General features: G+C 47.7%; 1 protein-coding gene across 1 annotated transcript in view; it reads left to right on the top strand.

Annotated features, from left to right (window-relative positions):
• Nucleotides 1-10389, top strand: part of lrit3a (info leucine-rich repeat, immunoglobulin-like and transmembrane domains 3a) — a 12168-nt gene extending 1779 nt beyond the window's left edge. Inside the window, exons 2-4 of the mRNA XM_076286618.1 lie at nucleotides 239-702; nucleotides 7253-7558; nucleotides 9299-10389. Of these exons, the coding sequence (XP_076142733.1) occupies nucleotides 239-702; nucleotides 7253-7558; nucleotides 9299-10389 (1861 nt within the window). The remainder of the gene's footprint in view (nucleotides 1-238; nucleotides 703-7252; nucleotides 7559-9298) is intronic.
• The last annotated feature ends 4611 nt before the right edge of the window (nucleotides 10390-15000 follow it).

Here is a 15000-nt window from a genome sequence, read left to right as displayed (position 1 = left end):
TTTATTTTAGAATTTATTTTCAGAAAAAAAGTCCAACATGCTATGTACCTACAATATCAACAAATGCCTCTGAATTAGGAGCCGCTTTATTCGTTATCTCCTTTGATTCCTGTAGTCCTGCTTATCATTGATTCCAGAGACTCAAAGTGTGTGTTCCGTGTGTGTGTGTTTGTGCGTGTGTGTGTGTGTGTGTGTGTGTGTGTGTGTGTGTGTGTGTGTGTGTGTGTGTGTATCCCAGGTCAGTACTCTGTAACGACCAGGACATGTCGGACATCCCAGTCAACGTTCCCGTGGATACGGTGAAGCTGCGTGTGGAGAAGACGGCGGTGCGTCGCATTCCGAGTGAGGCCTTCTACTACCTGCCGGAGCTGCGTTACCTGTGGGTCACCTACAACAACATCATCTCCGTGGACACGGCCAGCTTCTACAACCTGAAGGTGCTGCACGAGCTGCGACTGGACGGCAACGCCATTGCGTCCTTCCCCTGGGAGTCGCTGCCCGAGATGCCCAGCCTGCGCACGCTCGACCTCCACAACAACCGGCTGACCAGCATACCAGCCGAGGCCACCCCTTACCTGGTCAATATCACCTATCTGGACATCTCCAGTAACAAGCTGGCCACGCTGCCCTCCGACCTGCTTGACCTCTGGCCGCCTTTCTCAGGGGTTTTGCCCAGCACCAACGACACCAGGGTGGTTCTGGGTAAGTGCTCATGACCACCGCATCATCATCAGAGATGTGGCTTCTCTTTTGGCCCATAGCAAGAGTGATTGTCTGGTGGATTCTTTGTTGCGGAATTAGGAAGAATCAAAGATAAAAAGAACTTTAAGCACAGAACTGTGGTCCTCACATCATAAGAGATGTGATTTGTTTATGACATCATAAGAGATGTGATGTTTCTCAGCAAGTGTCTGTCTGGTGAGGGAAAGACTACCATGTATACAATCTGTCGTGATAAATGGCTATTGAAGTCATTGATAGGTCTAATGTAGTATGACTGAAAACATACTGGCAAGTGACGGATGCTGGATATGTGGAGTCGAACGCGAGTTGACCGAATGTCAGGTGCTGACGTTACCGGGGCTGCTCCACCACTACGTCTTCATCCTGTTAGTTAGTTTGTTATGTTCAGATGTGGGGTTGAGTTTGGCCTGTGTGTCCATGCTCGTCCATACAACCCAGCACAGAGGGTGTGTCTCTACTGTGGCTTGCAAGTATCTGTAGCCTTGTTTACACATATGTGATATACAGTATGACGCAGACATACAAGGTTTGCCAATACAGATAGGATTTACAAACATTATATGATACATATCAAACAGATTTACTTCACCTCTGAAAATACTTTTGCACTGAAAATCAGCAGCCTCATCCTCTGTCTCTGACAAATCTAGCATTAGTGTCAGTCCAGATCAGCCTGACCAAATTAAGACCTTGACATTCAACCTGCGTCAGGTCCATAGGTCCTCAGCCAAACCGCCCTTTGTGCCATCATGGCCTCTCAGCGTGCCATGCCTTCTCCCAGGGCAGCGTGCCATGCCCTCTCCCAGGGCAGCTCTACAGGGCAGTGTAAGCCTGTTATACCAACCTCCCAACACACAAGCTTTTGCAATGAAATTAGTAAATGTGTGATCAGATGTTCTAGTCTGATGAAACCCCAGCCATGCTAGGTGTGTGAAGCTCCATATCTGACGTTTCCGTTTCCGATGTGAGTGTGTTGTGTGTTGGGTGTTGTGTGCAAAAAACATGGCCTAAGATAAGTTAAGTTATACTTTATTTGTCCTGTAGGAAATGTGTCCTCTGCATTTTACCCATCTGGGGCTAGTGTACACACATACATACACACACACAGTTGGAGCAGCGAGCTCACTAGGAGCACAGACACACACACACACACACACACACACACACACACACACACACACACACACCCAGAGCACTGGGCAGCCCTTGGTCCAGGGCCCGGAGATGTTGTGTAGTCATGTGGGCGTAAGGTGCAGAGGGGCTGCTGGGTATGGCCAAGGGTGGCATGTGGGCATGTTGGGGCTACTGGGTATGGCCAAGGGTGGCATGGGGGTTAGAGAGCGCAGGGTGTCAGGAGATGTACTATCTCCATCAGAAGGGTGTAGGTGCAGACAGGTTGGTTCATTGTATATTTTGTATAGTATCTACATGCTGCATTTGACATTGTGACATGCGTTTACGTGGCAGCCATATCGGGCAGTCAAGTTTTGGTCATTATGTAAGGGATAATGTATAGAATGCCGGTCATTATTGGGAAAATAAGTCCCGACAGGGGCGAACCGGTTCCGCCCTGAAGGGACTTATTTTCCCAATAATATACATTATCCCGCTTATTACACGGCTACTTGCCAAAACAAAATAATAAACTCCCCATGATATGACTTTAGCCTACATAACCTAGCTTTTTGTTACCGTTCATCGTGGCATTTGCTGAGAAACAAATAGTTCGCAACAACACATGCTGAACTTGAATCAAACATTCTTTAGAACACAGCTGATTAACGTCTGCTTTCACTTTTGAATGAAGTTCCAGTCCTTGCGTAGTGATATGAAAGACCTGAATTAGAAGCACAAACTCTGTTGCCATTGACAGCGGTCATTATTTTTTTCAGAGGTCCTTTCCTCGAAAATAATGACCGCTAGAACTTTGGGAAATTCCATTCAAGTCAATGGAGCGTTCTACTTGCCTTGTGAAGAGCCCTGTAATAAGCATTGAGAGTGTATGGTAGTGCTGATAGTATATGGTAGTGTATTGGGGAGCAGAGTGCAGCCGGGTTGATTGAGCGTGTAGTGTACATATGTGTAGGGTACGAAGAGGCGGGTTGGTTGAGTGTGTAGTGTACATATGTGTAGGGTACGAAGAGCCGGGTTGGTTGAGCGTGTAGTGTACATATGTGTAGGGTACGAAGAGCCGGGTTGGTTGAGCGTGTAGTGTACATATGTGTAGGGTACGAAGAGGCGGGTTGGTTGAGCGTGTAGTGTAGGAAGAGGCCTGTCTAATGTTTGAGGGAGGAAAGTACAGAGTGGTTGAAAATGACTGTAGCGGAGGGAGACAGCAGTGACCCCACCAGGCCTTGACCCCACCAGGCCTTGAACCCGGGTCTGTGGAGTACTAAAACAGCTTGACCAGGCTCGTTGCTATGGCAGTCAGAGCGCATACTCAACCGCAGTGACGGCACTCCGTCACAATGACCAAGGGGGGTGATGTTTATTTCAGGGAGTAGGGAACAGCTGCTGTGCAATGAATCAAATGGATAAAGCTGCATCAGGGTGCTACCAGAGACTGGATAAAGGTGTAAGCATTTAAGGTGTAAGTGTTTGAGGCTGGTCAGGTGCAGGAAGGCTGGTCAAGGGTGTAGTTTGCATCGATACGGAGTCCTGCATACCACGTTCATGCTGACATGCGTCCATGTGGCGGCCATGTTGAGGAGAGAGGCCAGTAAGGGTGGAGTGCGTCCAGGAGGGGCGTAGGGCTGGCGGATGGCCACTCCTGCAGATGGGGACGGCCTCTCGCTCTGGAGGCGTGGCAGAGAGGCGGGCCGGGCATGTTAATGGAGAGTTTGAGGTCAGTGTCTCTAATCCCAGCGGAAAAAGCCGCCTGTGCTCGCCACCGCGGCAGCCGAAGGAAGGAGAGGGGGGATTAGGATTGGGCAGGAGAAGAACACATGCCGTTTCCCAGAGGAGGACAGGCCAGACTGTAAACGCACCCCACACCTGTCCCAGACCCTCCTCCTCCTCGCCTTACCTTCTAGACACTTTCCACCTTTTTCACATTTTCTTGCTCTCTCTGCATGACTAAGTGACTTATTTTGTTCATTTTGTAGAAAGTGGCAGAACAGATGAAATCATGCCTTCTGCAACAGGAACCAAGTTTTAGGAACCAAAGCAAATACCGTGTCACCAGCCCCTGCTTGCTTTAGCATAGCTCTTGTAAACATGCGTGAAAGGACAATGAGGGGTTTGTTAAAGTCTGACCTCAGGAGGACATAGATGACCTTCACTCATATTCCTCCACGTGCTAAGCACTTTGAAGTGTCTGATTTACCTCTTCCCAGAATTCATGAGCATGCACTAAATGTCAGAGGTAGTTCTCTATGCAGAGGTAGTTCTTTATACCTGAGCTAGGGCTATACTTAGCCACGGACAGGTTTCCTCAGTTAAGAACGGGCTAAGCTGGTAATGGGGCTTCCGTAAACAGTGTGTGTGTGTGTGTGTGTGTGTGTGTGTGCAGAATGTGTGTTTGTGTCCTATATGTGCATGTGAACCTGAGACAGCGGTCTGTGTATGCCTGTGTGTGCCTGCTTTCCCATGCTCTGCGTGTGCGTGCATCTGAAGCCAAAGAGGATGAAGTGGGACCACTTTCAGTGGTGTTGACATCCTGTGTGTGATCTCATTTCCCTCCTTTGCAGGACTAATGCCATTTGTGGCTGTTTAACGGACACCTCTCCAGGCATGTGAGAAGATCACTAGAAAAGATGCTGCCCATAGAAGATAAATAGGAAGTGCATAGGGCCCCATTCAAATACGATGAATGGATACATAATCAAATAGTAATCATACCAAGTATCTCCAAAACAAGATCCATAGACTGTGGAACAGTAATGCCAGCAGATGATGCACACATGCTAATAATAGGCTGTGCGTGATAATGCTTTATGTACCTGCTTAGCCGTTAGTCACTGGTGTATTGTTGTCCTCGCCTAGCATGCAAGGAGCGAGACTCTGGGATTGGCTCCCCTCTGTGTGCAGCAATGATGTCTTCATGTGTACAGAATGGAACCAACCAAACAGTATTCCATTATGGAACAAAGAGTGTTAGTGGCTGTTTAGCCTGGTGTTAAGCCTGCAGTTTGGAGAAGGCTCATAGTCTTCCTCTCAGTTTCCATCACAGTGTGTGTGTGTGTGTGCGTGTGTGAGTGTGTCTATGTGTGTGGGGGGGTTAGGCTGTTCACACCCAGGCCCAAACATTTCTCCCTGTCAGACCCTTGACACACACACACACATACACACACACACACACACACACACCTCTTTGAGTGCATTTACACCCATCCCTCAACAGCTGTCTCTTCCTGTCTGCTGCTGTTGTGACAGCCAGTGTATGTGCAAGTACTCTGTGTGTGTGTGTGTGTGTGTGTGTGTGTGTGTGTGTGTGTGTGTGTGTGTTTATCTATAGACACATATGTGACCCCATATAAACAGTGTTTATGGGTTGCACCTGATGTTCCATTACATGGGATGGAGAGTTATGTTTCCGATGGGTGAAAGGAACATCTCTAAAGAGACATTTAAAGGATAATTCCGGTATTTAGCACTTTGAGTCCTTTTTCTGGTTTGTTTTGGATGAACTAGAGTGGTGGACACCGACATTTTTACGATGGCTCCTGTCTCGACTTTGACTGCTTCAGAGTGGCTGGCTATGTGCATGCATAAATATGTCCTTAAAACAATCATTAACGTTGGTTTTCAAAACTGTGCAACTCACCAAGTGGTTAGTGATGTTTGCTGATGTTCCAAAACAAGTAGCGTAGTGAAGTACAGTTTCTGTTGTGTTTTATTTGGCTTTTTTATAAAATCCCATTGATTTCTTTTGGAAGATTCATTGCTCGTTGATATTATTGCGCTACCGGAAACGGAAATGGGGGCTGTTTACATTTGGTTGTAGTCTTTCCGCGAGACCATAGACTTTTACTGTCTATGCTTCAGACTCAAATATCGAGCGGAAGTTTATACGAGGTTGTGAGTAGAGGGTGACAATTTTTCGGGACTCCCGCGGGTCACGGTATTCCCGCGGGTTTCCCGCAGTACGGGAGTAAATTTCACTGTTGGTAACGTGATTGGGACGGGACAGGAAATAATAAACGGGAGCTGGCGGGAAGCCAGAGATTATTAACTTAAAAAATGACGCTGCAATGCAGTGAGTGCGCCCAAAGACGTGAGGCATTTCGTTTTAGAAAAGAGAACCAATTACAACCCACAATACGTTTGTTGTTGATTGGTAGCCTATCAGAGCAAGACAAGCAGCTGCCCTGTTCACAATCAATCAGCTTCAGCGATAGGCCCTAAGGCAAAATGGATGCAAAGAAACAGTTACAGGCGAAAGTATCAGCAAAGGACAACTCTATTCAATTGCACGAGCTGTCCGGGAAAGCGATTCTCGTTGAGTTTAATGTGTCATGCAATGTTGGGGCATGACACCTTGACGATCGCATTCCTCAATATATTTATCGCATAACCCTGGCGGAACACAAAAAATTGTTTTGTTTACTCATAGCAACGTTGCTATGCTTCGCTGGTTTAACGTGATGAGAACGGTGCAAACTTAACTGATGGGATGAGATCTAACTATGAAATGATTTAAGCATAGCCTACAGCAAAGTACTGTAAAATATGTAATTTTAATATAGCCCAAAATGATCGGCTATTAAAGAAAAGTTAGACAAGGCTTTCTGCCCTACCAAAATGTATGGTCACCGCACGCTACTGTAGCCTAACAGTCGGATAACTTTAGACATCAACATAGGGAGCGGGACGGGATTCGGGAGTCTTTCTCTCGGGATTTTGCGGGACAGAATTTTTTTTGGGGGGCTGTCACGTGATCGGGATATGACGGGAGTATTTGTGCGGGCTCGGGATGGGACGGGAGTGAAAATTGCTTCCCGTGTCACCCTCTAGTTGTGAGGTATCTGAAAAAATAGCTCCACTAGCAAATAACACAGATTTAAATCATACATTGCGTCAATATGTTTGTTTTTAATAATCAACCAACACCACTAACCACTAGGTGAGTTGCACAGTTTTGAAAACGAACGTTAAGGGTTGTTTTAAGGACATGTTTGTGCATGCCCATAGCCAGCCACTCTGAAGCAGTCAAAGGCGATTCAAAACGAGTCAGAAAGTCAAGACAGGACCCATCGTCAAAATTTCGGTGTCCACCACTCTAGTTCATCCAAAACAAACCAGAAAAGGGACTCAACGTCCTAAATAATGGAATTATCCTTTAACCACAAACAGGCTGTCAATGAACACCTAACAGTTAGACTTGAGTTAGACTTGAGTTAGACTAACAGTTAGACTTGCATAAAAAACTTGACTTGTGTATTGCAAAGAAGCTTTGACATAGAATTAAAATGAATCTGATTAGACAATGTCAATAAACAAAGCCAGTGTGTCAAATTACGTCTTAGAACCATATAAACTAAAATCCTTCTTCTATTGCTCCTCTTAGGTCTCCAAGACAACCCCTGGTACTGCGATTGCAAGATCTCCAAAGTTATTGAGCTCTCCAAGATGGCCGAGACACCCATAGTTCTGATGGATGCCTTCCTTGCGTGCAGCGGGCCAGAGAACCTGGCGGGGGTTCTGTTCCAACGGGCCGAGCTGGACCAGTGTGTGAAGCCGTCGGTGCAGACCTCTGCCACAAAGATCACCTCTCAGCTGGGCAGCAACGTGCTGCTGCGCTGCGACGCCACTGGAAAGCCCACGCCCGCCCTCACCTGGACCAGAGCCGATGGCTCGCCCTTCAACCACACAGGTAAGACACACAGCTGTGCAAATGACACACACCTGCACAGGTAACCCACCCATGCACAGATGACATGTTCTGTTCCATTAACACAGGTAAAAGTACAGGTAACTCACACCTACTCAAGTAACACACACCATCACAGACTATATGCAACAGCAGACTTACCTACAGTACCACCTAGATACATGCACATATAACCCACCTATATACATAGCTAAAACCCACCTGCATCCTTCCTGACCTACATGGTAACACAAATAAAGCACCTGTACACACCTACTTAATCAAGAGAGCTGACTAACAGCTCTCTGACTAACAGTTAACCCTAACATTAATCCCTTAATGTCCCTTTAAAGACCCACTGGACACCGACCACTGTCCGTGGTAGGTCGCCAGTTACAATATAGATTCATGGTATGTAGGTCAATCTTAATGTGGCTTAATGTACAGTATGGTCAGTAAATACGCTGACCACTGCTCAAGCAAATTGCTGATGCATGGTTTTCAGGTGTTCAGATTATTCTGGAACTTTCACCTTCAGAAATGATGTTAGTGTCTCTCTCTCTCTCTCTCTGTGTGTGTGTGTGTGTGTGTGTCTGTGTGTGTGTGTGTGTGTGTGTGTGTGTGTGTGTGTGTGTGTGTGTGTGTGTGTGTGTGTGTGTGTGTGTGTGTGTGTGTGTGTGTGTGTGTGTGTGTGTGTTCGTATGTGTGCAAGTGTGTGCATGTGCGTGTTTGATCATGTCTGTGATATGTAAGTCATTCTGAATAGAATAAATTGCATTGCAGAAAGTATGAACTATGAGTTATCCTTAGATAACAACCACATCATAATAGTTTAAAAATATTGAAGATGAAGAATGAAGAATATTTTTCAGCAGAATGTAGCAAATACGTGCAGACATCAGAATATTGCAGATTGTATCAGTATTAGGGTCCCTGTTTTTCCAAGGGAGTTCATAATGTCCAAGCTTTTCTCATGGCACACACAAAGTCCTGCCTGTCGGTATGATGGAGTAGTCAAGTATGTGTGTCTACATGACTTAAGCCTCTGGATGACTGCTGACATAGTTTGGAACATATGCAAGCCGTGCCAAGTATCAATGATGACGCAAGATCTTGCACTCTCCTGCCTAAAATGCTGCTGAGAAAGCTGGCCTAAATGATGGAGGGGGAAAGATGGAGAGAGAGAAAGAGAGAGAGAGAGAGAGAGAGACTCTCTTCATGTTCAGCCAAGATAGGTCCTACGAAGGATCTGTGAAAAAAACGGCACAAACAGTTCTCACTGATTCAGGAGAACCATTAGGATCATTTTGAAATGGTGCTGATATTTGTCAGAGCGTCACCCTCACACGGATGTGGAAGGTGGGGATAGCAGGAGAAAGAGCATTCAGCTGTGGCCATCAGGTCTTCATAAGACCTTGAACGGGATGTCCTAGGAGAGAGTATTGCAGAGGGCTGCACACACAGAGCATTCTGAAATGGATCAGGCCAAAATAAACAGTAGATATGGTCTATCTCACAAATCCAGGACATGAAACATGAAATGTTCAACATGAAGAAATCTCAGCTAGTATTTAGGTAAATGTCATCTCTGGTTGTTTTAGTCACCGGCTGTTTATCTCGGTTGATTGAGTCATTCATTGGTTACTTACTGGCTGAACTTGGTTATTTATGTCACCTACTCCCTTATGACTTGTGTCACTAACTGCTTATGTGTCTGATGTATTGTTTGTGATGCCCCACCAGTGGTCCAGGAGTCGCCTGGAGAGGGAGTTCGCTGGTCCATCATCGGCCTGAATGGGATCCTCTACAAAGATTCAGGAGACTATCGCTGCAAGGCCAAAAACGTGGCGGGAAACGCAGAGGCCTACATCACTGTGTCTGTGGCCGGGGAAGGAGGCACCACCCCCCTCCCCCCACAGATCACCCCCAGGAGCCCCGAGGGGGATGCCAGCAGAGGGTCCACCACCGCGCTAACGGGCCCCACGCCCCTCTCTTCTCCGTCCTCCTCTGGAACTACAAGCACCACCACTGCCACCACCATCACCACCACCACCACCACAACCACCCTGGCCCCGACCACCACAACCCCCAAGAAGGGACTGGGTCCAGGTGGGGGGATCCAGAGGTCTCCGCCCGCAGCCTCCCGGAAGGGCGGGATGGGGGGCACTGCGGAGAACGACAAAAACAGAAAGAAGCCCATTGACGCCAAGCCCGGCCTGGTGGACATCCAGGTGGTGGAGGAGACGGTGGACAGTGCGGTGGTGGTGTGGACGGCGGAGGGGATGCCTGGCGACGCGCCCGTGTCCATCCTGTGCACCCCGACGGATGGCGGGGAGGGGGGGGAGGAGGAGACGCGGATCAGCACGCAGGCCGGCCGCGCCAAGGAGCTCCTGGAGAACCTGACGCCGGGCCAGAGCTACAAGGTGTGCCTGGCCACCAAGGCCACGGCGCCGGGCAAGGAGCAGTGCGTGGACTTCACCACGCTGGGCGACGGCGAGAGCCCGATGCTGGTCATCGTCAGCGGCATCGCCTGCGTGCTGGCCGTGCCCCTCATCCTGCTCCTCACCTACAAGATCGTCTCGCTCTACTGCCGAGGGTCCAGTGACAGGGGCGGGTCCGGCGGCGGCAGCCAGGAGGACCTGTCCAAGGAGTCCTACGTCAAGTTCGAGACGCTGACCATGAAGCAGAGGGCCCTGAACGGCCACGTGCCGTCACACGACCTGTGGTCGCGCCGGTACACGGAGTCCGAGCGCATGCTGCTGTGCTCGCGATCCAGCATCGACTCGCAGATGACCTACAAGAGCGACAGCTCACGATCCGAGTACCTCTGCTAGCCACGGCTCACAGGTGGAGGTGTGCAGACCAGAGGTCACGGGCCACCACTGCGTTTCATCCTGTTGGCTTCAACGACAGTCGGACTTTAACGGTTCCTACTGTACGCTGACCAGCAGCTGCTAATTGGGCCAAGCTCTGGGTTGTGTTCATGGATTACTTCCAGTAAAACCCAGAACCTTTGGAACCAAGGTCTGCAGTGAGAACCATGGCTGTGCAAACAGCCTTTCAGGTTCCCATGGAATATAAAGAGATTAAAGTCCCCGAGACAAACTCTCATAGAACCCTCTGGAACGGGGTTCTTCACTTCCTCGCAAAGGATATCTCAAAAGTATTAGAGAGAACACTGTTGGCTGTCAGTTCAAACACAAAGGAACTGAATAATTCACATACTGAGGTTTTCAGTAGTAAAGGATGTATGCCACTGAGAGCCAAAACACACAATTACACACACAATGTTCAAATGTGTTCCTTCAGCGGAACAAGCCAGGTGACCTTGAGGTCAGAGGTCAGAGACGCCTTAATTCCAATCACCATGCAAACATCAGGACACAATTAGACTGGATTTGAGAACCTAAAAATGTTTCTGTTGGTTCTGTGGAGTGGCATGACTTTTCTCTTTCTCTCTCTCTCTCTCTCTCTCTCTCTCTCTCTCTCTCTCCTTCTCTCTCTCTCTCCTTTTCCTTTTTTATCTATGTGAGCATTGGCTTGCATCTCACCAGAACAGTATATTTGAATGTCAAGCCCTTGTTCTTGGTTCAGAAGGAAATCAGGTGAAAAATCCCATTTCAGGGTTAGATTCCCAATTAGCAACTGTGTGCTGCGGATGGGTGATTACCAAACATCTGTTACTGCGTAGCATAGACCTTCACTAAGAGAGATGTTTGTTACAGTATAGCATAGACCTTCACTAAGAGAGATGTCTGTTACAGTATAGCATAGACCTTCACTAAGAGAGATGTCTGTTACAGTATAGCATAGACCTTCACTAAGAGAGATATCTGTTACAGTATAGCATAGGCCGTCACTAAGAGAGACGTCTGTTACTTTGTAGCATAGACCGTCACCAAGAGAGACATCTGTTACTGCATAGCATTGACCGTCACCAAGGGAGATATCGTAGATGTAGCTAGGAAATGTCTGAGGGAATGGTTGCCTTATTTGATACGTGTTCATTTTCTATGAGTTTGAAACAAATGTGGTGACAAGATCCTACATTGTTGAATACTGTCTTTCTTTGCTAAATTCTATAAGACCCCTTTTTTAACGAAAAATATTTTGGAAGTTTTTTTCGAAATATAAATGTAAACAGTTCATACGATAGACAAATAGATGTTTTCATATGTGTCACAATGTCATGAGAAAAATTTGTTACTTCTCAATAAAGTATTTCATAATTCACTGCGTATATTTGGATTGAGTAGCAATCTGACAGCAAGTGTATTTAGAAGCATGTCCTACTCAAAAACTCTCACACTTTCACATTCAAGTTGACATGTAACATGGCTACCTTGCACACATACTGAACATGTTCATGGTCTGTTGCAGTTTATCACAACTGCTTAGATGCACTTTGATCTTGATTTTCACCTTCTCAGCAGAAGTCATCTCGTGCAAATGATTTAACACATTTTCATTGGTTTAACACGTTTTGCTACATGTTTTAAATGTTTTGAGAGTGTTTGAGTGTGGCATTTTAGCCAGAGTGCTTCTGTGTTAATTGATTTGAAAACGGGATGTCAGAGTTGACACAAGCATTAAAGCAATAGGGAAAAACTGTAATACTCTGCTCATAATAAGTCAAGGATTAGTGTCAGCTTTCTCTGGCTGTTCCCCAGGCTATATAGTTGACTCAGTACTACTTAATACACTTGCTGTCAGTTTTTGTATAACTTTAAACAGACTTCCACATTGTGTGAATGCTACCATTCTTGTACCGTACCCAAAAAACTCCTCATATCAGAACCTTAAAATTATACTACAAAGCCCATTCCACAGCTGTGAGTGACAGCTGTAGGCTACCTGTAATGGTATAGGTCCATGTATTGACGCTGACAGTGGGCTGGATCCTGTGCTATTCTGCGCTGCGCTGCGGTCCGGCTCCGTGTTTACTGTTCTCCTGAGAGGAGAGATATAGCAGGCCTTTCAGGAGGTCTCTCAGCACGCAGGGCATTCACACAGTGCTCAGACGGAATCGCTGGAACATTAGAATGTAAAACTCCTGCTGGGTGAGCAGCATGACTACTTCCTGACAGCGGTGGAACCGTGGGTGCGCATACTGTGCACACACACACACACACACACACACACACACACACACACAATGGTGAGAGAATGTGTGGTGGAGCTCCATGGGGTATGTCCTACTGGGTTACGAGGCTGAGGTAACAGGTGCATCAATGCACAGGTGCACACCGCTAATGACACACACACACACACACACACGCACACACACACATACACACACACACAGGCAAACACACACACACACACTCACAATAATAAGCTTAATTTCCCTTTCTTTCTGTCACCCTTTTCCACCAAAAAACTGGCTTTCCTATGTGTGTGTGTGTGAGAGAGTGTGTGTGTGTGTATGTGTGTGTGTGTGTGTGGGGGGGGGGGTGTATGGTGAAAAAGATGTAATGTCCTCATAATTGATGAGTCACAGTTCTGTGGATGTGATAACATGGCATGAGGATGTTCCCATGAACGCACTTACTCCACCCATCACACACACACACACACACACACACACACACACACACACACACAATTTGGGCCAGCTGCACATGGCTGCTGCCAGCTGTTGAGTTCTCATGACAGACCCTCTGACAGTTATACAAACAGCATAGTAGAATAGTGCAGAGCCCCAGGAAGGTGATCACACCCACCACTCACCCACCACTCACCCACCACTCACCTGCTCACGAATAACACACTCTCACACCCACCATTCACCTGCTCACGAATAACACTCTCTCACACCCACCACTCACCTGCTCACGAATAACACTCTCTCACACCCACCACTCACCTGCTCACGAATAACACTCTCTCACACCCACCACTCACCCACCACTCACCTGCTCACGAATAACACACTCTCACACCCACCACTCACCTGCTCACGAATAACACTCTCTCACACCCACCACTCACCTGCTCACGAATAACACACTCTCACACCCACCACTCACCTGCTCACGAATAACACACTCTCACACCCACCACTCACCTGCTCATGAATAACACACTCTCACACCCACCACTCACCTGCTCATGAATAACACACTCTCACACCTGCCACTCACCCACCACTCACCTGCTCACGAATAACACACTCTCACACCCACCACTCACCTGCTCACAAATAACACACTCTCACACCCACCACTCACCTGCTCACGAATAACACACTCTCACACCTACCACTCACCTGCTCACGAATAACACACTCTCACACCCACCACTCACCTGCTCACGAATAACACACTCTCACACCTGCCCCTCACCCACCACTCACCTGCTCACGAATAACACACTCTCACACCCACCACTCACCTGCTCACGAATAACACACTCTCACACCCACCACTCACCTGCTCACGAATAACACACTCTCACACCCACCACTCACCTGCTCACGAATAACACACTCTCACACCTGCCACTCACCCACCACTCACCTGCTCACGAATAACACACTCTCACACCCACCACTCACCTGCTCACGAATAACACACTCTCACACCCACCACTCACCTGCTCATGAATAACACACTCTCACACCCGCCACTCACCTGCTCACGAATAACACACTCTCACACCCACCACTCACCTGCTCACGAATAACACTCTCTCACACCTGCCACTCACCCACCACTCACCTGCTCACGAATAACACACTCTCACACCCACCACTCACCTGCTCACAAATAACACTCTCTCACACCCACCACTCACCTGCTCACGAATAACACTCTCTCACACCCACCACTCACCTGCTCACGAATAACACACTCTCACACCTGCCACTCACCCACCACTCACCTGCTCAGGAATAACACACTCTCACACCCATCACTCACCTGCTCAGGAATAACACACTCTCACACCTGCCACTCACCCACCACTCACCTGCTCACGAATAACACACTCTCACACCTGCCACTCACCTGCTCACGAATAACACACTCTCACACCCACCACTCACCTGCTCACGAATAACACACTCTCACACCCGCCACTCACCTGCTCACGAATAACACACTCTCACACCCACCACTCACCTGCTCACGAATAACACACTCTCACACCCACCACTCACCTGCTCATGAATAACACATCCCCTCCACTCACCTGCTCTCTCATGTCCGTCTGTCTAGTTCTCTCCTCTAGGTTTAGGGTGAGGGTTAGAGGTTAGGATTAAGGGTTAAGGTTAGGGTTCATGTGTCATGACAGTGTCATGTGTTCACGACAGTGACATGTCACTCTTATGTCGATACTGTCAAGTAAAGTGTTACCGCTTGTTTTATATCACATGAGCCTGAATGAGCCGCGGTCTCACCTGCTACCTGTTCACCTGATGCTGACACTTATTCAGAGCACGAAAC

This window comes from Alosa pseudoharengus, unplaced genomic scaffold (assembly GCF_046254945.1).
Source record: "Alosa pseudoharengus isolate Yale_2024_CS ecotype anadromous, Long Island Sound unplaced genomic scaffold, YU_APseudo_1.1 YU_APseudo_1.1_scf_16, whole genome shotgun sequence".
Lineage (NCBI taxonomy): Eukaryota > Metazoa > Chordata > Actinopteri > Clupeiformes > Clupeidae > Alosa > Alosa pseudoharengus.
The sequence above is the reverse complement of the archived record's forward strand: the minus strand, read 5'-3'. Positions and strand labels throughout refer to the sequence as shown.